Source organism: Rhinopithecus roxellana, chromosome 18 (genome assembly GCF_007565055.1).
Source record: "Rhinopithecus roxellana isolate Shanxi Qingling chromosome 18, ASM756505v1, whole genome shotgun sequence".
Lineage (NCBI taxonomy): Eukaryota > Metazoa > Chordata > Mammalia > Primates > Cercopithecidae > Rhinopithecus > Rhinopithecus roxellana.
The window spans coordinates 13,397,000-13,421,267 of NC_044566.1; the positions used below are offsets into that span (position 1 = coordinate 13,397,000).

The 24,268-nt window shown below is 45.4% G+C and overlaps 1 protein-coding gene across 1 annotated transcript in view; it reads left to right on the forward strand.

The window, feature by feature from the left end:
* The first annotated feature begins 230 nt into the window (after positions 1–230).
* Positions 231–24,268, forward strand: part of WIPF3 (WAS/WASL interacting protein family member 3) — a 49,078-nt gene continuing 25,040 nt past the window's right edge. The window contains exons 1-9 of the mRNA XM_030922414.1: positions 231–296; positions 1,076–1,249; positions 4,156–4,237; positions 5,393–5,456; positions 8,719–8,876; positions 11,878–12,009; positions 16,746–17,498; positions 20,978–21,127; positions 22,221–22,322. Coding sequence (XP_030778274.1) covers positions 231–296; positions 1,076–1,249; positions 4,156–4,237; positions 5,393–5,456; positions 8,719–8,876; positions 11,878–12,009; positions 16,746–17,498; positions 20,978–21,127; positions 22,221–22,322 — 1,681 coding nt within the window. The remainder of the gene's footprint in view (positions 297–1,075; positions 1,250–4,155; positions 4,238–5,392; positions 5,457–8,718; positions 8,877–11,877; positions 12,010–16,745; positions 17,499–20,977; positions 21,128–22,220; positions 22,323–24,268) is intronic.

Below are 24,268 nucleotides of genomic sequence, written 5' to 3' on the forward strand. Positions count from 1 at the left end.
ACAGTGCCTGGCACATACAAATGCCTTCCCGTTTCTTTTTATTATTGCTCTTGTCATTGTCACCCATTGCATGTTGCAGCCTTCTTGTTAATTCCCTTACCCAAATGCTAAAGTCACTGCTGTGTGCACTCTTAAGTAGAGAGAAGGAGCCGGGCCTCTGTAAAAGATTGATTATTTCAAATGAGAAAGAGAAGAAGGAGCCATAGGGACCTTTGAGGTTTCGAGCCTGGATGAATGGGGAGAAGCCCTTAACAGAGACCGAGGGCCAGCAGCACGACGAGTTGGAAATAACAACAGTAATGTTATTTCATTAGTTTGGAGATTAATCTGCCGGGCAGGGGCATGTTTCTTTTTGATAGTACTTTTTGTCTAGAAGAAATAGAAGATATGAAACCTGACACTGTTACAACTATGTATTATTTATTAGTTATTCCTGGTGCCATGCCCTTGACTCCTTACTCTAGCCCCCTCCCCTTTTTTTTCTTTTGAGTTCATGAGATTGTTCTTTCTAGTTCCAACTTAGGTTTGAAGATCAAATTTTCTCATAATTTAAAATTTAGTCTTAAAAGCCTGAGAATATTGGCATCATTGAAAAGGAGAGAATGGTGTGGAATTGAATTCACATCTCTAGGGACACAGTGGCCAAAGGATAAAAAGGGTGAAGACATTAGGAAGAATCAGGGCTGAAATGTGACCTCAAAAAACAATCACTTCTCTTCCCATACCTGCTTGCTTTGTGGGAGCAGATAAATGTCAGGGGAAGCAGAGTCAAAGATCCAGAGACTAAGGTTTCTATAGAGTTCGTGTCAACAAATACTGATAGGTTGCTCCCACAGTTTTTTTTTTTTAAACTGGATTCACTGGTAAGAGAAACTGGAGTGGCTTAGTTTTTGCACTCAAAAATAAGGAGCAAGACCAATATGTAGAAGCTATAATACTGGGCAAGATACGAGCAGTGCTGCAGAGAATTAAAAACGATGTGCCTCGGCAGTGGAAAAGCAGATCACACAAGGAAAAGTTTAGTTGAGAAAGTTCAAAAAATACATTTTCTAAAGTAAACTGTATTTGATGTCAGGAGCTTCACAGGGAGATGAAAGGTTTGGCAGATATGGCAGAGCTGGGTGTGGGGCTTCCCCAGAAGAGGAGGTGGCCTGAGCACGGGCTTGGAAGTGGGAAAGAAGAGACACAGGATAAACCCAGAGCAGCTGGAATGAGGCTCCAACTGGCCAAGGAAAGATATCTTGGGACAGTATGGCTGAATTCCTTGATTCGGTAGAGACTAGTGGGCCATTGAAGCATTTTGGGATAGAGGAGTCAATTAGCACTTTAAAAATGGTCATTTGAAGGCTGTCTCAAAGAGAGATGAGAGTCCAGTTTTGGAGACCAGCTAGGAGGCTCTGGGTCTAGAAAATAATGAGAAGTGTGTGTGTGTGTGTGTGTGTGTGTGTGTATGCACATACACAAATATGTAAAATATATGTACATATGTGTGTGTGTATATGCACATATATACAGTGATATGTTGATTAACGAAGGGGATATGTTCTGAAGCATATAGATTGTTAGGTGATTTTGTCATCATGTGAACATCATAGAGTGCACTCACACAAACCTGGATGGTAGAGCCTACTGCACACCTAGGTTATGTGGTATGGCCTGTTGCTCTAGGCTACAAACCTGTATGGCATGTTACTATACTGAATGAATCCTGTAGGCAACTGTAACGCAATGGTAAGTATTTGTGTATCTAACCATATCTAAACATAGGAAAGGTACAGTAACAATATGGTATTATACTGTTACAGGGCCACTGTTGTCTGTGTGGTGCATTACTGACTGATAAGTCATTATGCGGGGAATGTGCACACACCCACACACATGTACATATGCCCATCCACCCCGAGCAAAACATCCTGGCAATCTTACCCATGCTGCATCACCACTCTTTTTTCTTTTTCTTTTGTTGAGATGGAATTTCGCTCTTGTTGCCCAGACTGGAGTGCAATGGTGCAATCTTGGCTCACTGCATCCTCTGCCTCCCAGGTTCAAGAGATTCTCCTGCCTCCGCCTCCCATGTAGCTGGCATTACAGGCATGCGCCACCACACCTGGCTAATTTTGTATTTTTAGTAGACAGGGTTTCTCCATGTTAGTCTGGCTGGTCTTGAACTCCCAACCTCAGGTGATCCGCCTGCCTCGGCCTCCCAAAGTGCTGGGATTACAGGCGTAAGTCACTGCGCCCCACCTGTATCCCCACTCTTAACACCATGCGTAGCACAGAGTTAGCACTCAAATCTTAAATAATATTGGGTTACATTAATATTCAAGGAGTTCGCTTTACTGATTCCTATTTACCATCTTTTCAAGCCCCCTCTTTCCAGCAGTTTCTGTGAACTACTTTTATCAGTTAAAGTAACCATCACGTGCATTTAAAGACATGTTTTTGTCTAGTGTCTGATCCACCATTTATATGTTTAATGTCCTTTTGAATTGATAGTTATGGGGTAGTTGAGTCTCTAATCCCTGCCTCTGAAATCTGTCTGTATCTGCCCAATTTACACATGTCCCAAATCTCTCTTTCTCCATGTTTCTTCATTTCTACTCTTTCCATCCCTAACATTTATTCTTATATTTTTCTGATTATTCCCTACTAAAGAGACTTAGAATTAATACTGGTATCAAAATTCTCATTGTTGCTAAAAATTAGTACTACAATGTATTGCCAGATGTGCAGTTTGTAGTTGGGAAGGGATTGACACACAATAGAACTGCTTGATAACACTGGTTTGGGTAGGAAAAAGCTGGCATTTATACATAAACTCATGGTACCCCGTGGAAATCCGGGCAAGCTCAGCAGGCAATACTAATGAGGCCTCTGATTTTTTTCCACTGAGTGAGATGGAAAGTCATTGCAGATTTTGAGTGGAATAACATGATCTGGGTAGCAGATGCTCTGCTAAGGGTAGGCATGTTGCTCTAGGAACACAGATAGGGCTCTTCATCTGACCTTCCAAGATCAGGACGCCTTTTGGGAGACAGCCAAGAGACAAGTGTAAAAAGAGCAGAGATCAACTCAAGCCGAGGTTTGGAGGTGAGCACCAGCGTGGAAGGCTCAAGGAATGGAAAGTCTGGGCTGGTCACTAAGGGCCTTATGCAACGTGAGGGGATTTGAATCCTCAGGATTCAATTCAAATGGATCCAGCAATGAATGACACAATTAATGATACATCTTTTATAAAGATTACTCTGACTGCTGTGTGGAGGAGGGCAAGGAGACGTGAAAACCACATAAGGGAATCCAGAGGTGATGAATGCCTGCATTAAGACATCATGGCAGCAATGGAAAAGAGGTGACAGATTTCTGAGAAATCAGGAAAAACAACAGGAGTTTGCAGTGGACTGGCTATTTAGAATAAGGAAAAGGGATGAGTATGAGGTGACCTTTACATCCCTAAGTGAGGAGGTGACAGCCGCAGATAATAACCAAGTCATGGAAGCGGATGAGATAACCTTGATGGGTAGGCTTGTTTTATGGATGTAAAGAAAAGGACCAGACTCATAGCTCTTAGCCCCAACAAAAGACCCCCTCATTCTGCTTTACCTCCAAGGAAGCAAAGGGGCACAGGGTGAATCAGTTCTGTACTCCAGGTAACAGTCACAGGTCTGTACACAGTATTGTTTAAGATATCAGACCTTGGCCAACATGGCAAAGCCCCATCTCTACTAACAATACAAAAATTAGCTGGGCATGGTGGCATGCACCTGCTATAATCCCAGCTACTCCGGAGGCTGAGGCAGAAGAATTACTTGAACCCGGGAAGGGGAGGTTGCAGTGAGCCAAGATCATGCCACTGCATTCCAATCTGGGCAACAGAGTGACACTCCGTCTCAAAAAAAAAAAAAAAAAAAAAAAAAAAAAAAAAAAAAAATCAGGCTTTAGAAAAGAAGGTTAGCAGGTACATTCTTTTTGAGCATGGCTTGGAATTGGATATTTGGGTTTCTAAAAATGAGACTTGGAACTGTTAGATCTCAGTGTACCTCATTCTAGAACAACTTGACTTATGCACATATGGGGTGCAGGGAACATTGTGTCAGACCTGACAGGAGAAAGTTAGTTTTTTAAGCAAATATTTCATGTCTCTCTTTTGGATTCCAGGTTCTCTGTGTTCTCCTACATAAAGATGGCAACAGTAGAAGGGAGACATTGCCATTCTGGCTGTCCTTGGGATTTAGACTTGGTAATGAACTGCAAATACCCTGGCTGCTGATGTCTGTCTGCCCCCAAGTTTTAGGAGACAGGGTAGGCTGAGGGCTGGGGTGATGAGCAGGCTTGTATGCCTGGAAACCTGAGCACTAATTTTAGGTTTAATGGCCACATTGGAGAAGCTACCTTTAGAAGACTGCAAGGCTGAAATTGTATTAAAATGATAGGGTTTGGATCCTTGTTGAGAGAAATGACCTACTAGATTAGAATTGACCAGCTAAGATTTTTATTAGCATTTTTCACAATTACGAGTATTGGAAAGGTGAGGATGGCATATGGTGACAGGGTGACAAATAGCAGGAGATGTGTATGTCAAAGTTTTGATCTGGGCTGGACTGTCATCTCCCTTCCCCAAACTATGCCATAAGGCAGTTGACTCATTTGTTGGAATGACAAATGGACATGCGAAGGCTTTTATAATGTATCAAGGTGAGAGAAAAGGCCCCTAGTTTTTTATTCTATCCTTGGCTTTGTTAGGACTGTTGTTCAATTTTTGTATTTCTAATCTCACAGGCACACTTCAGGTCATCCTTTATAACCAAGGGGATGAGCTAAGGTGCACATCTATTCTATGATGGTTCATCTTTTGGGGATTCTGGGCTATCCCTTTTGAAGCTTGCTGTAGAACTGAGTCAACAAAAGCTTTGTGTGAAACCCAACAAATTGTCACTACTTAAGCACCATGTTAATGAGACAAAGTAAGAGTGAACTTGGAAGTAATGTTTTGTTGGTTTCTTTTGTGTTTTGTTTTGTTTTGTCTGTGTGTGTTTTAGTTTTTGGTGCATAGTTTTGCCATGGGAAAAGTGTCCAGGAATGGCTTTCTCTCCCTTGACTGTGTTTTTAGTGAAGTTGCCCATGATCAGGATTTGCGCAACATGAAACGTTCAGTGAATATTTGAAAATCCTTTCTTTCCTGTTTCTGCATCCTGTAACCAGAGTAACAAGAATTCTTGGGGTGGCAGGAGGTTTTTTAAGACAGCAAATTATGGTTGAATTGTCAATAAATATTGCAGATGAAGTAGAAATGACTGGCTTTGTGTAATGTGGTCTTCAATATGCAAATGGATATGTCCTTTTGTGCAAAACCAATTAAGTCTAAATATACTGTATATGGTCGCTTTTGCCACAGAGTTGTTAATTCCTTCCTGCCTCACAGGAGAGGAAAGGATTGGCGAACACCATATTAAGATCAGGTGAGGCCGGGCGCGGTGGCTCACGCCTGTAATCCCAGCACTTTGGGAGACTGAGGCGGGCGGATCACAAGGTCAGGAGATCGAGACCATCCTGGCTCGATGAAACTCCGTCTCTACTAAAAAAATACAAAAAGTTAGCCGGGCGTGGTGGCGGGCGCCTGTAGTCCCAGCAACTCCGGAGGCTGAGGCAGGTGAATGGAGTGAACCCGGGAGGCGGAGCTTGCAGTGAGCCGAGATAGCGCCACTGCACTCCAGCCTGGGCGACAGAGAGAGACTCTGTCTCAAATAAACAAAAAAAGATCAGGTGAGAGAGCCCTCTAGCGGGAGATCATCAGGGCATTCATCAGGGCTGACACTGGAGCAGAAGACAGCCGAGAAGTCAGAGAGGGAATGTTAAATTTAGCCCACAGGGTTGAACTGCACCGTGTAAATAAACACACTGTGACTTGCCATGTCCTCCTGCTGACTTGGAAGATGTTTACTAACAAATCTGCCCTGTAGAATTGTCAAGAACTTATTGAGACATGTCCAAAGTTAAAATCTTCATTTTAAGGACATGCAACTTTCTTCATAGTGCTCACCTGAAATGCCTGGCCTGGGCAAGGTCAAGGAGTGGAGGATACATTTTGGTAATAAACAGTCTAAATTAGATGACATGACCCTCCCCTCCAATCCCCAAGGGCCAGTAAGGGATGGGATTTTCTCATCATTCCAGTTGCTTTTTTAAAACAAAGAACCCACCAATCTCACCCTTGCCTTCCCCAAGGCTCCTTTGAGTTGGGCCATGAATATTATTATAATTCAGTGGGTTATCTTCTTATACCTAGAAGGAAAATTACAAAGCACACTTTTTTTCCCAAAATCCCTGACCATGATGCATACCTGAAGTTGTAATGTCAAATTCACACAAAAATTTTCATACCCTCTTAGCTGCAGTCATGATATTTCTTTGGTCCCTTAATTCGTCATTCATTATTTATAAATAAAATGAGAGGAAACTTTAAAAATGTTAAAATTTTGCAGCTTAAAATGAACTCATGATATTACTGGTTTATATGGGGTTTTTAAAAGCATGTTGTATGGGAAATGCCCTGCCTTTCTAAAATAAATAAATAAATAAATAAAATCTCCAGTGAATCAGGATTGAGGCTCCTTGCTCACCACTTTCTTGTTGACCATCGTTCATAAGTCCCTCTTAAGGGTTCAAAAGCTTGTTTCCAGGCGACAAGAATCAGACTTTGAAGCCTATGCCCTTCAAAGCCTGCATAAGGTTTATAACCCACGCAGTGGAGTTCACCAGTGAAAATGTGGACTCAGCACATTTTAGCCAAAACCACAACTGCCTCTGCTTCTAGTCTGTGACACAAGAGAGCCCATGAGTTTCTAGTCAGCCAACCTGGTTTGTCCTTTTTTAAACAGAAAATGGCAATAGCAAGGATTTATAAATACTATTTATACTCCAGGGACCCTCCAAGGTCTCATGTCTTCCTTGAAGCCTGCTCAGCCTGAAGAACATGGTCATTTCTGGACTCTTGGTGGCCTTCCTCTCTGGGGAACCAGCATGGCTGCCCAGTCCTGTGCTGCGCGTTGCACAGTGGCTTAACTTGCTATAGTGTATGCCTCTCTGCCTGGTGCATGCATATGCCCTTAAGAGCAAAGACAGCTCTGATACCCTGGGTCTAGTTCATTCATTCGCTCACTCACTCAAGTCATTTATTCATTCGTTCATACAGTAGTTATTAAGCCAGATCCAATTATACTCTTTGGGGATATTTTTGTGAACAAAACAGACAGAATCTTTTTTCATGATGTGGAGTCCTTGGGATGGATGAACATTCAACTCATAATCACAAATTGAAATTTTCCACAATGATAATGTAAACTTATACCCTATGATAAATGTGACAGAGGAAAAAGGAATATGGTACACTCAGAGAAAACAGTGAATGGCCTTATTTAGATTTTGGGTCAGAAAAGGCCTCTGAATTGGTGATATTTAAGCTGAAACCCAAAGATACATGGTATCCCCATACAGTAGGACTAACAAGTATTTCTTGCTTTGAGAAATGATCAGCCATTTCTAAGGTCACGTGGTTGGTATGAACCTTCTTACTGTGGAGAATCCTCCTGGCTGTGGCTTCCAGGGCAACCCCTTCCCTCCTTTATTTGCCACCAACCTCCCCAATGTTCTTTCTGGTGTTCCCTGGCTCTAATAACCCATGGAAACCTCCACCATGTCAGCTAAAGCTACAGCTGAAGTGAAGCAGCTGTATCTCAGACCTATTTGCAGAATTAGGACAAAAGTTTTTCTTGCAATATATTTATGAAGCATTTAGCAGTCCATTAGACACTTATCCTAATAAAAGAGCATGGGTCCTTGGTAGTCACGGTGTTGCAAAGTGAAAAGCACATGGCCTTTGGGATTCAGCTCATCTGGGTTTGAACCCCAGCCCTGCAGCCTCAAACAGACGATTTCTTAGTCTCGGTTTCCTCATCTGTAAGATGAGGCAAACTCACAAGGTTTTGTGAGGACTAATGTAACACACCCAGGCACAGAAGGCAGTCACCAGACATTTACTGTCATCTTCTGCATTCCCTTTCTCCACAACTTTCTGACCTCTATGGGTCCCAGTTTCCCCTGAGCTCCCCAGTTCTCCCATCTGCTCCATGATCACATGAAGGCCACCATCCCCCATTCAAAGCCAGCTCCTAGAGCATGAATCTGCTTCCCTTAAGAGGCACAATGGGCCCAGCATGAGCCACCTAGGACCCAATAGCAAGGAGGATGTGAGTACCTAAGGACTGAGCAAGACTTCAGTCCTGCTCTGGAGAACAGTCCAGGGGATGACGGGGCACAGGAGCAGCTCCCATCTTCAAGTGGGGAATCAGCCAAGGATTTGGTCCAGGAGGGGATCTGGGGCACCAAGCAGGATGATCATTCAAAACCTGAGAGCAGGGGCCGGGTACTCATGGACAGAAGCCCTGGGGTGGGGAGTGTAAGAGAGAGGAAGGAGGGCTATGATTTAGGGCTCTCTAAGACCTCCAGGAGCTTCTGCACAAGATAGGCACTTGGGACTGGTCATCTAAAATAAAGAGTCCCTTCTAGGTCACCAGGTAAAGAGGTGTGAGCAGGACCCAAAAGTGTCTCTCCCGTAGGTAATCCGAGATCAGCCTTGGCAATGGGATGGGGAAGACAGAGAACTGCAAGAGGAGAAACTGACAGCAGACGGGACATTTTGTTTATCTGAAAATGCTATTATAGTCAAATCCTTCTTACTCCCTTACAGGTAAGCACAGACACCTCCAGCTTGCGAAGGGCAGATCCAAAAGGCCGGAGTGCGCTGTTGGCTGATATCCAGCAAGGAACTCGCCTGCGCAAAGTCACGCAGATCAACGACCGCAGCGCCCCGCAGATCGAGAGTAAGTGAGCAGCCCAGCCAGGCCTCCTGTGAGCCAAGGACAGGCATGTGAGGCACAGCCAGACACCCCTGCTGGGGCCACAGCTGCTTCCCAAGACACATACAGAGCCATCTCAGACCTGCTCGTTGGACAGGCCAAGTGGGCGAGAGAACCAGAGCTTTCCCTCCAAATTTGCAAATGGTTTAGAGCATATCTTCCATCCTTTTCAAATGCTAAAAAGAAGAACTCCGCAATGGGACAACTTTTTAAAAATTATGATAAAATACACATAACATAAAATTCATCATTTTAACCATTTTAAAGTGTTCAATTGGTGCCAATTATTATATTCACAATGTTGTTGCAACGATCACCTCTATCTAGTTCCAGAACATTTACATCACCGCTAAAGGAAATCTCATATTAGTAAGTCATTCCCCATTAGTCCCCAGCCCTTGCCAAACTAATCTACTTTCTGTCTCTCTGGACTTGCCTATTCTGATATTTCAAAGAAATGGAATCATACAATACATGGCCTTTCGTAGCTGGCTTCCTTCACTTAGCATAATGTTTTCAAGCTTCATAGATGTTGGAGCATGTATCAGTACTACACTCCTTTTATCATTGAATGTTTAATTATATGGACACACCATGTTTTGTGTATTCTTTGTAGGGTAACATTTAAAGATCACTCACCCTGTGTCAACGTGGTCATTAAACTCAGTGATAGAAAGTGAAGGGCTCAACATTTTTTTAAAAATGCAAAATTTTTGCTTCACTTTTCACAAGGAGAAAGATGTATTAAGAATTCTGTTTCAGAGGATATGACTGAAGCTTACTGTCTGCTAGAATGTGACAGAGTAAACTGAGTCCTGTGCTCAGGTCAGATGACCCACATTGAGTTCTGGTTCTGCAACCAGACAAATCTGGGAGCCTCTTTGAGGCTGTTTGGTCGTCTGTGAAATGGGGAGACAATACCTGGCTCCTTTTTTGTCTTGGTCAAGATTGTTGGAAGTTGAAATAATATATGCAGAACTTTTAAGTACAGGTCGAGCATCCCTAATCCAAAAATCCCAAATCTGAAACTTTTTGAATGTTGACATGATGCCTCACATGGATGATGAAGATGACGTTGTTAACCCTGAAGAAAATGTGCCTCCAGGTGACATGGTGGAAATGTATGATGGGTTTATTGAAGGACAAGAGCGGCGTACATTCATAAGAGAACAAGAACTCATGTCAGTTTACAAAATCAGAGAGCCTTCTGAGACAAAAACCATTTTTAATGAGGCAGATGACTCTGGAGGAAACATTTTTAAAAGACAGCTAGCAGAATGCTTCCTCAAATCTAGAGGACCTACTTCCTGGTCTCTCAGTGGTGTCTGATGTTTCTTCTCACCTAAAACAATGAGATCCAGTGTACAGTAACCTTTAATTAAACACAGCATTGCAGGAGACTGAAAGCCTGCCTTTGTTTGTTGCTGCTGTTGTCTAACAGCTGATGTGGGTATTCTGGTGATACTATTGTGTTGCTTAGTTACCTTGAACACATTATTTCTTTGCTATGTTAATGGTATGCCATATTTTTAACTGCTAAGTTCTTATGTGTGAAGAAGTGTAGGAAAATGATTGCTTATTGGTAGCATAGAAAGTCAGTGTCAGGAATGATGGTAATGGACAAACCACAGACTGACAACTTGGGAGGATGAGATGGTGACACCTTTGCTTTCTGATGGCTCCATGAATGCAAGCTTTGTTTTATGCACAAAATTATTTTAAAACATTGCATGAAATTGCCTTCAGGCTATGTGTAAAGGTATATATGAAACAAATAAATTTCATGTTTAGACTTGGGTCCCATTCCCCAAGATATCGCATTATGAATATGTAAATATTTCAAAAAAAAATCTGAAATACTTGGTCCCAAGCATTTTGGATAAGGGATACTCACCCTGTAATGTAAGATGTTATTATGTCTTCCTATGTTCTGCTATGATATGCATGATGGTAATTCTTAAAGATAGTCCTAAAAATATAATTATATCTCCTATCTGTAATTATAAATGTCAACACACAGGATACACAAATTTTTAAAGAAATATTTTCAACATGGAGTACATTAAAAATTAGCTTCTGGTTAAACCCATGACTGAATTGGTTAAGGCTAATTAACAGGTAAATCAATTTCATCGAAACACTCACTTCCTAATCATTCTCATGAGTAAGTAATGTATAATATTAACACTCAGAATAATCTGGCCACTTTCCTCCACCAGTGGGCACTGTGCCCTAATTTCTCTGTGCATATTAGCTTCTGGTTGTAAATATTTTCTGCCAGGAATTCTTGTCTAAGCTGAGTATCTTCTCATTTTCTGTAGTTGGTAATCACACATGTCTGGAAGGCTGGAGTTAGTGATACCTTTCCTCAGGTGCCCATGATCTTTCTGTTCCATAGATGAAAAGGTTCAGGGAGGCATGAGGGGCTGAGGGCATGAGGGCTGGAGAGACAGGAAGGAAACTGCCAAGGCACAATCGTTGCAGGCTTTACTTCTTGCTTGCTGTTCTGGTCAGTGCTCTGTGGACAAGAAGTTAAAATGACTGACTGAATTAAATCTGTGGGTTTTCTTTGTCTAGTCCTCCATAGCCAAGTTGAAAATAAGAGCAGCTCTACATCTACGACGTTTGGGTTTTCTAATTCAAAGGTGCTGCCAGTTGCTCTGTTAGCATCTACAAAATGGCAGTGTTCAGGTCCCTTTGTTTTGGTCACTTTTCAGGGGAGTTGGGCACATATGGTTAGTTCTTTGGTAGGGCTGGAGAGGGCAGGGCATGTGAGTCTACAGGGTATCAAGGCAGAGGGTGCCTGGAGAAGATGCTGAGTGAAAGGATGACATTGGAGGTGGGTGGGAGAATGGGAAGGCAGACAAGGGCAGTGGTAGACAAGTGTTAGACCATGGTCTGAAATGAGACCTGGCTGCTCAGCTCTGCTCTCAAGTCCTTGCCTATTTGTGTCTTCTCTCTAAAGGTTCTAAAGGAACCAACAAAGAAGGAGGAGGTTCTGCAAACACACGAGGTGCGAGCACACCTCCCACCCTGGGAGATCTGTTTGCTGGTGGCTTTCCTGTATTGCGACCAGCAGGCCAGCGGGATGTAGCAGGTAAGGAAGAATTCATTCTGGCTCCCTTGTGGTCTGTATCTCCTTAACTTGTGGAACCATCTGGGCAATCTACACATGCCAGTAAGCAACAATGGTTTTACTGAACAGTCATGATAGAGTAGAAGATCATGTTCTTGGGACCTTAAGCACTGGAAACTTCCAAAGTACAAAATGGTTCTTGAGAAATCTTTTACATCATCATCCTGTTTAAATTATTCCATTGTAATAGTTGAAAAATGACTTGTAATAATGTGTAATACTTAGGGATGGTGTGATGGTAGCCCAGACTGCAAGGTGTATATCGACAGAAGGTCTAAATTGTAATAGAACTTCATAGTGACATCACTGTGGATGCACTAGCAATGCATGAGTTGTAATGATTCAGTCTTCATATCAGTTAGGTACTGCTGTGTAACAAAACACCCTAAAACTTAAAAGCTTTAAACAATCGTTTTTTAGCCTACAATTCTGTGGGTTAGCAGCTTAGAGTAGTCTCGGTTGGACTCCCTCTTGCATCTGTAAAGAACTGCAGGTCGTGTAGGTAGCTTTGCTAATCTTATATTTCTCATATTTTTCCAACCTCTGGGGCCTCAGCTATACCCACTCGCCTGACTCACCTCTATCCACATGGTCCTCAGTATCCAGCAGGCTGTCCGGGCCTCGTTTTCATGCCAGCAGCAGGGTTCCAAGAGAGAAGACAGAAGTATAAATAAAGCCTCTTGAGGCTTAGTCTTGGAAGTATTACTAGGATGTAACTTGGAAGTCTAAGAAGTATCACTTCCTATCACATTCTCTTAGCCAAAACAAGTCACAAGGATGGAGAAATAGACTTTGCCTCTTGATGTGAGGAACTGTAAAATCATATTTCAAAGATTATGGAATCAAGTATAAGTGGGCAATGAAGGTCGTGTCTGTAATCAGTCTACCTCAGTGATTTTTCTTTCAGTGGGCATCAGAGGTTTTGAAAGTATTGCATTAAAATTGAACAAATACAAATTTACTCTGAGAAAAAAAACAAACAAACCTGTTTTTCCTATTCTTGTTCTCTTTAACCACCAAGCTGAATAAACTCCAGGAATACCATAAATACAGGAAATACAAAGGCCCAAACATTCCTGGTACTGGATGTTCCATTATGTGACTTTGCTAACTTTTTTAATGGCCTCTGTGACTGTTTAATGTTATGGGATGCTTATGCTGCCTCACTCACTAATAAAAGTCCAGCAAAGAAAAAGACGCTAGGATATTTTGAGATCCAACTTGAACCTTCTCAAGGGCCATGTTCATTTCGTCGTTTTTGCTGAGGGGTTAGCAGGAAAGGTAGAGCACAAGGTCTTCCTCAATAAAGACAGCGGATATTCTTCAGTGCCCTCTTCTTTTTCAAAAATTCTGAGTGCTATCAAACAAATATCCTTTGGAATAGAAGGCTTCCACCAGTTTCTCTTCAGAGACGATGGGGAGAAATGGGCCCCAGTCAGGTTTTCATAGGAAGCAGCCAAAAATAGCCAGCAGGAGTCCTACTGGTCTGCTTGTCTCCAGTGGGACATAAGTGTCAGAAGTTTGAGCCACTGTAATAGGGAAGACAAGAATTTATCTCTTTAGAGATGGAGGTCCATAAGGAAGTGACTAATGATGCCTGTTTCAGGATGGAAACTCAAGGAGAAAGCCACCAGATAAACACATGGACCGGGTACCATGTCAGGGCAAGGCAAGCCGTGGCTCCCTGCTCCCAGCCCTTTCCCGGCAGCCCCCTTCTCATCAGAGGAAGGGACTTGAGCCTTTGCTCCCTCTCTGAGCTTCTGGCCTACCTTTCTTGGTGGTTCATGCCATCCCCTCCACCCACGCTGTTCTCCTTGCTGCTCTTCACACACCAACATGTTGCTGCTACTGGGCGCTTGCACTGACTCTCCCTTGGCCTGAAAGTCTCATCTGCAAGTGTCCATGTGGCTCAGTCTCTCCCTTCCTGCAGGTCTCTCCTCAGGTGGCAGCTGATCAAAGTGTCCGTGAGGTCTTCACTTATCATCCCACATAAAGGTTCAGTCCCATCCTTTCATTCTATATCTCCTTTTCCTTAATTTACTTTTCTTGTATTACTTAGCACCATCTGACATATCATGTATTCACTGGTTTATCTGTTTATTGTCTGTCTTATCCATCTAAAGCTAAGCTCCATGAAGGCAGGGACTATGTTTTGTTCACTGCCATAGAAATGCCTGGTGCATGGCAGGTGCTCAGTAAATACTTGCTGACTAGCATGTGTGAATGGTAGTGTGGTGGCTGACATTCAATAAGGACCACAGCACAGTGTCATGGGCTCATGGTACTTCTAGGGACTCATGAAAATATTTAAATTTCTTTTAAAATCAGAAGAAAATATGTGACCTTTTAGGGTCAAAGAATGTATTTGTCTTTGTACCAATGCAGTCATGAATGTAAGTATATTTTTAATGGAGAAGAGGCCCACAAAGGCAAAAGTGCCTAGGGACCCTGGAGTCATAATGCAGCCCCAGCTTAGAGCTCCAAGGGAGTGAGAATTACAATAAGATATGATGAGTAAACATTATTTCTGGGTTGAATAGAATATGTAATGAGACTTCCAGGGTCTTCTGGAAAACATTCAGATTTGAGGAAGAAGAAATATTTCATCTTTTGATAAACCTGCAGGTTATAAAAGCGGAATCCTTTCCTGTGGGTACAGCATCCCTGATGCCCTCAAGCTGGCCTTTCCGCCACCTCCTGGCCTCCTTTGTGTTTTCTTTGGATTTCTAGGGCTCGCATTTCCATTGTAAAGGACAGCCTCCTCCCTTACTTCCCTCAACTCTCTCGGAGCTCTCTGTCGGCCCAGGCCTGCCTCCTCCACTTGCCTGCACTTACACCATCAGCCCCTCTCTCCCCTGCAGTCTCACCTTTCTCCCTGAGGGGCATGAATAGAAGCTGGGCAGGGATTTGCCCACCCTCGTTTCTGGTGCGCATGTTAGGATAAAAGTGAGTATGCCCACATTTCTCATGTGGTTGGTGGCTTCATCAGCACAGGATCCCCTACTTTTAACTGACTCACTTTAAGGTTCTTGAATCTTTGAGACATGGTGTCCCTGGTTACTTAAAAGGTTTGGATAGGCTATTTAAGGGTAGGCTTTGCTCTGTTTTGCAAACTTTTATTATCCCTTTCAATTTCATTCAGCCACTGCGCATGTAGGTAGGCTCTGCCTTGTTTAGGCAGATGCCTAGGTTCTCCTCGCATCTTTATGTATTATATGAAAACAGGTTTGAGAGCTTCTAGGCAGGAATGCCTGAGCTGACACCTGCTAATACCATCCTCACCCTACCTTAAGAACAGCCATTCCATAATGTGGTTGGAATATTATGGTCTAGGTGACTGTCACATTATAGCCAGAAGGGCTCATATTTGGAAAGCCAGATACCAAGGTCTTGCCTACTTAGCTTCCCCTGAGTCACCTCTGCTAGGCCGTGCTTTGATGGGCCTGGCTTTTGAGATCCAGTACTTTAAGTGTATGACTTAGCACCTGATTGAGGTAAACACACAGGAGACTCAAGTATTGCAAAGATCAGAACCCCCAACAGATGCTGGGGTTTCTAATCTGAAATGAAAGCTGCAGGTCCCATGCTGCAGCACCCAGGAAGTAGTGGGTGTGAGAAAACATCATTTTTCAAGTGTTGTCCACATGTTGTCATGGTGATTATAAAATATAGGGGAAAACATACTCCCCAGAATTCTTATAAAAAGAGCACTAAATCTGGAAGAAATATTTTAATCTGCTTCCTGAGTAGACAGTGATACTCCAAGGACATCGCTAAGCAGTAATTGCAGAACTTCAAGGCAGTAAACAGCGAGAGGAACTTTTTCTTATTAGACAGAGGCAGAACGAAAAAGGGTGAGAACTAGCAAAATGGTGCAAGATTGTGCAGAGTATAGAGGCCCCTCCTGGGGACATGCTCCACCAAAGTCTTCCATGAGAAGCAAACGCAAATGCTTACAAGAGCAAATCGTTGTTGTTGAATTTAAAAGAGGAATTGAATTTCAAGCTGGGGCAGATGCAATGAAGGATCTATAGAGTGAGAAAGCCAAAACCCTTGGGAATTAGCGTAAGTCTTTCGGAAAGGAGGTTTTGAACTTTCAGAGGCCATAGAACTGCGAGGTTCAAGGTCATTGGACCTGGGTTGTCAAGGGCAAATGTCTCCCTCCAGTCTTATCTTATGTATTCAGGGAATCATGAATTTTCTGCTCTCAACACAGAAACAAAAAAAGTCATTGTTCACAGAATGCTGGGAGTGAAGAAAACCTCCCTAGCCAGGAGTGCTGGTTGGTACACCTGAGGGTCCAAATTAGAGCATAAGGGCTGATGGACCTAGCAGGTGTCAGTGAATGAGTGTGAGTGTGGCCTCGATTAGGAAGGGCAAAAGACACCCGGGCAGTCCTGGCCCTCGGCTTGGATACTAGGGGCCCAAGGCAGATGACAGCAGAGGTGGCATGGATAGGAGGGCGGGAGGCCTGACCTGGGCTTGTCATTAATGCTGGCAAGGACCTTGGAGCTGGTCCAGTTGGTCCTTCTGTGTGACAGCTGCGGCACCTGAGGCCTCTCAGTGGACACGTGCAGAAAAAGCGGTCTATAGTGCAGCTCACCGCGGGCAGGCTGGAGTGTCCTGAGTGCCGCCTACCTGGGGGGGCTTTCTCCTTCTTTATTGCCGAGCTAACCCATAGTCTGTTTCACTTCCAGGTGGCAAGACAGGGCAGGGCCCTGGCTCCCGCGCGCCCTCTCCCAGGCTTCCCAACAAAACCATCAGCGGCCCGCTTATCCCGCCTGCCTCTCCCAGGCTAGGCAATACCTCCGAGGCGCATGGCGCTGCCAGAACAGCCCCGCCTCGCCCCAACGTGCCTGCCCCGCCCCCTCCCACCCCACCCCCTCCGCCACCACCCTTACCCCCGCCCCTTCCCTCTTCCTCCCCCATCAAAACTCCGCTTGTGTCCCCACCTGGCCCACTGACCAAAGGGAACCTTCCGGTGGTTGCACCCCCTGTGCCCTGTGCGCCACCACCTCCACCTCCGCCACCTCCCCCAACGCCACCCCCGCTGCCCCCGGCCTCGGTTCTTAGTGACAAGGCAGTGAAGCCTCAGCTAGCTCCCTTGCACCTCCCGCCCATCCCGCCCCCACTCCCTCTCCTCCCACCTTTCGGGTATCCCGGGCTCAAAGCGGAGCCCGCCAGCCCTGCGCAAGATGTGCAGGAGCCTCCAGCCCCGCCACCCCCGCCGCCCCCGCTCCCCACTTATGCTTCGTGCTCCCCGAGGGCTTCTTTGCCCGCGCCCCCTTTGCCAGGAGCTAATAACAGCAGTGAAACCCCACCCCCGCTACCCCCCAAATCCCCCAGCTTCCAGGCCCCACCGCAGAAGGTCAGTGCGCAGGCCTTGCCCGCCCCGCCTGCCCCTCCGGGCTCCCAGACGTTCCTGCAGAAGAAGAGGCACGGCCGACCAGGTAAGGAGCGCTGCCTGGCCCATTGCCCCTGGTGGAGCCCAATAAAATCTTGTCGTTGCACAGGACTTTATTGTTGGAGGTATTCATTTCAGAGATGGACACCAGTGAGGGAGGCAGAGAGATTTGCCCAAAATCATGCTGCCTGTAAGCAAAGGATCTTGGTCTTGATCTCCTGCCCTTACTAGCTCTGTGGCCCTGGGCAACCACTTGGCCTCTCTGTTCTCCCTTCTCTTCATCTGTAAAATGGGGATACATAGCAATAGTTGCTATCTCCTGGGCTTGTTATTAAGGATTAAGTGAGTTCTTAGGTTGGAGGTGCTTGGAACAGGGCCTGGCAACAGTTAGCTTGAGAGGGATTATTTATTCTTACTACCATCCTCCAACTCCAGATCTCCTCCCTGAGGTGGAGAGGGCGTGAGTGTGGCTTGTTTCCAGAACCAGGCCTCCTTTTATATTTGCCCGCGTTTTCCCGTCTGGCTCCCAGCCAGAATCTTCACCGGCCCTCAGTAAACTGGATTCCCACTCTGCCTTAGTTTTCGCAGGTTCTCCAGCTGACTCAAGAAAACTGAGGGCCTGTATTTTGAGCCAAATATTAAAAATGATTCCTTCACATATGCAGCACAGATTATTTGAATTGAGTGTGCATGCCCCATGGCTGATTTCCTTGGTCCCTCTAGTAGGAGGCTTCATTCAGTTTTAGTGCCCCGTGAATGGGAAGTACCTCCACACGTCCACAGACACACCCACATCCACGCACGCAGACACACTCAAACATATGCACACTCATAACACACACATCCGCATGCACACCACAACACACATATTCCTGTGTCTTTTAGAAAATATTTCGATGCAGAAAGCTTCTTAAAAGTATTTTCTTGAATTAAAAATAATGCAAGCTTGTTGCAGAGCAAATAGAAGGAAATTGAAATTGACCAGGTACGGATGGCTCACACCCATAATCCCACTGCTTTGGGAGGCCCATGCATGAAGATGGCTTGAGGTCAGGAGTTATAGGCCAGCCTGGGTAACATAGCGAAACCCCATCTCTACAGAAAATAAAAATAAAAAATTGGGTGGGCATGGTGGCAGACACCTATAGTACTAGCTACTCGGGAGGCTAAGGCAGGAGGATGGTTTGAATCTAGGTGTTCAAGGCTGTGCTGAGCTTTGACTGTGCCATTGTACTCCAGCTTGGATGACAGAGCCAGATGCTGCTGTCTCTAAGTAGATTAAGTAATTAAATCACCCATAATAACATCACCCAGAGATGAAAACTGCCATTTGGATAGGTTTCTTTAATTCTTTTTTCTGAATATATGTACCTGTTTACATGGTTAGTACCATCTTTCACATAAGTTTTGTGCTCTGTTTTTAATTTAATATTATATTAAAAACAATTTTATCAAATTGTTAAAATGTCTTTATAAGAATGACCATCAGTATATTCCATATTCCTCATGTTAGATATCTAAGTTGATTCCATTTTTTGTTATTATGCATAATATTGCAAGAAATACTTTCGTAGAAATTTTAGTCCACATTTTTGATATTTTTCTAAAAGTATTGGTTTCTTAAAGGGAATTCCTGGTGCAAAGAGCAAGGATATTTTTAAGCCTCTTGATTACAAGAGGTAAGATTTTAATCATTCTCTTTTCAATTGACTGGTCACCATGAGGGCCAGCATTTGTACTCGTAAGCCCCTTTTGATATTTATTTTCAAATGTTTATGATGTGATGAAAAAAAAACAAAGCTTTTTTTTTTTTTTTTTTTTTTTTTTTTTGAGACACAGTTTCACTCTGCCATCCAGGCTGGAGTGCAGTGGCAGGATCTCAGCTCACTGCAACCTTCACCTCCCAGGTTCAAGTGATTCTCATGCCTCAACCTTCCGAGTAGCTAGGGTTACAGGCATGCACCACCACGCCTGGCTAGTTTTTGTATTTTTAGTAGAGACAGAGTTTCACCATGTTGGCCAGGCTGGTCTCAAACTCCTGACTTCAAGCGATCAGCCCACCTCGGCCTCCCAAGGTGCTGGGATTACGTGTGAGCCACTGAGCCTGGCCAACAAAAACAAGGCTTTTGATTCAGAGGGCTAAGAGTTCAAATCCTGGGTTCCCCACCCACTCCTGTGGAAACTCACACCACTTGGGTTTGTTTTTTTAATACTGAATTTTTTTTAATTTGACAAATGGGCCTGCTAATAACACCTTTCACATAGGATTATTAGGAATATGAAATGAGATATTTGCATAAAGGGCTTGCACATAACTTCAGCTCCAGCAGCATTATTTCCTTACTACACAGTGGGGCAGCTGTTCACCCAGAAGAGGGGCTGCAGTCCTTTTATCCTGCATGTGGGAGCAAGTAAATTCCTCATAGATCCTTGTGCCCAGAAAGGGAAGACCAGAAAGGGAGAGGAAGGCAGTTGGGAGGGAGAAAGGAAGACGGGCAGATGCTGAAGGGACATGAGACGTGAGGATGGCAGCTGGTGACTGAGAATGCCTGCTGCAGCTGGGGCCCCTTCATCTGCTCCAGAGTAGTGAGCCCTAGGCCAGGATGGGGATACATATCTGGCCTTCTTCTTTGCGTCTTTGGATGTGAAACTTTGTTGATCCATGTTCAAAATAAGGGCAATTTCTACTTTAGCCCAACTTGGGGGGAAAAGAGAGAGGTAGTAATTGTGAACATCTTAGCACAGATAGTAATAATGTTATTGTCATCATTTCAAGAAGCAAAGTGATGTTTGCAGTGCCACTGAAGAAATAAGCAGAAGTGGAACCCCTGCATTGGTGTGCCAGGATAGCAGATTTTTTGTTGCCAGATGAACCATACAGGAAAGTATTGGCAAAGGAGATAGTGAGCCTCTCTCAGGCATGATCAGAGAAGGCTGGAGGAAGTAGGTTGGATTCAGGTTAGGCCCTGGTGGGTGCGTTAAGATTTAGGTGGAGCAGAAGGAGAAACGAGCATTTGCAGTGCTGGAGAACCAGTGCGAGCAGGGACACAGGGGCAAAGCAAGCCCCTGACCACTCCCTCTTCAAGCCTCCCTCTGGGCCTCTTCTACAGAGAGCCCTTCCTGTTCTTACCACTCTCCAGTGATTCCCCTGCTTTGGGCTGTACCCGATCATGAAGGTTATCACCATCATTAATATTATTGCAGCAGCTAACATTTATTGAGGACTTACTACATGCCACTCAACTTAAATTCAACTCATTGAATCTTCTTAGTAACCCTGGGGAGTGGGTGTACTATTACTACTCCCATCTTACAGATGAGGAAACTAAAACACAAAGAGGCTATGTTACTTATCCCAATGGGAGAACTGCAATTCGGTGCCAAGCAGGTTGGCTCCAGAGGTTGCCCTTTTACTCACTATATCACATTAGATCTGAAGATGGAAATGCCTAACATCTCACCTAAAGTTATAGCATCCACCATTCCCATCCATGTGTCTGAATACACCATCATCTTCTCTGTAAGGGGCCGGTGGGGGAAAGCTAAATCCACCTCCAGCACCCCCTGCAAGATCACCTACCACAGAGCTTTCAAGCAAGAGCCAGCAGGCCACAGCCTGGACCCCGATGCAGCAGTCTGGAGGTCAGCTGCGAAATGGAAGCCTGCACATCATCGGTAAGTGGGGTGCACCCTCTGCCGGCTTGGCTGCCGGTAGGAATGTGATTCTCCCAACCTCTGGAGAGAGAGTTTGCTGGCCACAGTGCTGCCATCTTAGGGTGCAGGCTTCTTTCATGAACACGGGCTCACTCCAGCACCAGCCAGCCCACAGGTTCTGTTAAATAGGGTTCCTTTCAAGGCTTTCTGCATAGTTTCGAGGCCCACTCTCTAGCCTTCTAATTCAGATTAGACAAAGGGAAGAGAAGCAGCATTTAAACTGTGTGTGTGTGTGTGTGTGTGTGCGCGTGCGTGCATGTGCATGTGCGTGTGTGTGTGTCTGCGTGTCTATGGAGAAATCAATGCATAAGCCTGAAAGAGTAGAATGATATGGATAAAGAGAAAGAATACATAGAAGGCCCACCAGGCAGAGGGACATTTCGAGTACAAGTATGGAGGTAGGAAGGAAAGTCACCTGGGGTCAGATGTGAGACCATGGAATCTTTGGATCCCTTCTGTGTGCTGGGCTAGTGTCCGACAGAGGCCCAGATCACAAAGCAGGGGCTCAGCCCATGAAAGGGTCACAGGAGCCCTGCCCTCCTGCCAACAGATCTCAGAGCAGAAGCTGTTTGCTTTGTGTAGCTCAGGTCCCGCCCTAGACACAGGCCATGCTCCTCCATTCCCCAGTCATTCTACCCACTTCTCCCTCCCCTCGAAACCCTCCCAGGAGTTTCTCAGGTGACTGCTGGGGCTTTGCCAGTTCCTTGTTGGCACGAGGGTCCCCATCTCTGATTCTGGACCCTGGAGAGCTCCGTGCCACTTCCACCCCTTTAGCAGCTTCCTTAAGGTGTTATTGGTTGGAGTATGTTTGGGTGGGTGACAGGGAGTGACTGGATTTCCCTCTTCCTGCTTCCCTCCATCCCAACCAACCAGTAAAACTTGAGAGGTGAATGGATGTCTCAGGGAGAATGGCCCTGTCGTTAAAATCCTTGCACTGAGCAGGCAAACAGAAAATGGTGGATGCAGTCAGAGTAATCTCTGTGCTCCTGGAAATGATCAAAACTTGGGTCATGACAGTAACCTGAGTAACTCTTTCCATTTAACATGTGTGCAGATGACTTTGAGTCTAAATTCACGTTCCATTCTGTGGAAGACTTTCCCCCTCCGGATGAATATAAACCATGCCAGAAGATTTACCCCAGCAAGATTCCCAGAAGTAAGTACCACCTGGATAAGACTCCTGGCATTTCCCGACCCTTCAAAATTAGGCGCCTGCTGTGCATCAGTTGGTCACAGACTGTCTAAAGGATGACATCATGATTTCACTGTACTGCTGCAAGGATGTAGTGCTGTGCATAGTTCTGGAACTTTCAGGACACTGATTTCTCCTGATACCTAAGTGTTCATTTAGAGATTTTTACAGAACACCAAGGGTAACTGTTTGGCATCAGATATGGATGCCTAAACTTACCACTCATCCCTCTTCTCCCTGGAGCTTTTGATAAGGGAACTAACAAACCCAGACAACAGCAAAATAGGATATTTTGCATCAGTCGCTGAGAAAGAACCTGAAAACCCCTAATACAGAACTCTGGCAAATCATGACATGGAGAATGTCCTTAGGTCAATGGTTCTCAACCTTGACTATATATTAGAATGACCTAAGGAGCTTTTATAAATCCTGCAGGCCAGGCTACATCTAAACCACATAATCAGAATATCGAGGTGTCAGGATTTTTAAAAGCTGCCAGGTGATTCCAACGTACAGCCAAGGTTGAGAATAATAGCCCAGTAAGGGCCTACCTCCTCCTGATTTCATTGTGTGGTCAGACTTTAAGAGAGGACATTTAACCCAGCTTAACTGTTCAGCCTTAAGGGTAGAGAGATGAGCCAGGCATGGTCGCTCATGTCTGTAACCCCAGCACTTTGGGAGGCTGAGGCAGGAGGATCACATGAGGCCAGGAGTTTAAGACCAGCCTTGTAAACATAACAAGATTCCATTTCTACAAAATATTAGCCAGGTGTGGTAGTGCACACCTGTAGTCCCAGCTTCTTGGGAGCCTGAGGTGGGAGGATTGCTTAAGCCCAGGAGTTGGAGGCTGCAGTGAGCTGTGATCATGCCACTACACTCCAGCGTTGGTGACAGTGAGACTCTGTATCCAAAAAAAAAAAAGAGAGAGAGAGAGAGAGAGAAAATGAGGTGATGAGGTGGAGGAGCCAATTCTTGTCTGGTACTGGGCCAATGAGATTGGGAAGGAGCCAGCGTCAACATTATGGAGTGAGTGTCAAATGCATTCCCACCCCACATCCTAAATAATCCCCTATTCCAGACCTCTGTGGCTCCAGATGGAAAATCAGTGTCCAGGGTTAGCCTGAGACCAGGAATCATGAGCCAGGCTCTTTGCCCATCTCCTTTAAGAGGGACCTTAGTGAAGTCCCTTCTGCAGAACTCAGCTTCCTGCAGAGCAGAGGGAATGCAGGCCTGCCCTGTGCTCAGGTGGAGGGAACCCAGGGCCTTGTGCTCAGATGGAGGGAACCCAGAGCCCTGTGCTCAGGTGGAGGGGGCGCAGGCCTGCCCTGTGTTCAGGTGGGGGGAACATGGGCCTGCCCTGTGCTCAGGTGTGGGGAACACGGGCCTGTCCTGTGCTCGGGTAGGGGGAACACGGGCCTGCCCTGTGCTCAGGTGGAGGGGGAATGGGGGGAACATGGGCCTGCCCTGTGCTTAGGTGTGGGGAACACAGTCCTGCCCTGTGCTCAGGTGGGGGAAACACGGGCCTGCACTGTGCTCGGGTCGGGGGAACACGGGCCTGCCCTGTGCTCAGGTGTGGGGAACGGGCCTGCCCTGTGCTCCAGTCGGGGGAAAGTGGACCTGCCCTGTGCTCCAGTTGGGGGAAAGTGGGCCTGCCCTGTGCTCAGGAGTGAGGAACACGGGCCTGCCCTGTGCTCAGGTGTGGGGAACACGGGCCTGCCCTGTGCTCAGGTGTGGGAAACACGGGCCGGCCCTGTGCTTCGGTTGGAGGAAAGTGGGCCTGCCCTGTGCTCAGGTGGGGGGAACACGGGCCCGCCCTGTGCTCAGGTGGGGGGAACACGGGCCGGCCCTGTGCTCAGGTGGGGGGAACACGGGGGGGGCCCTGTGCTCTGGTTGGGGGAAAGGGCCTGCCC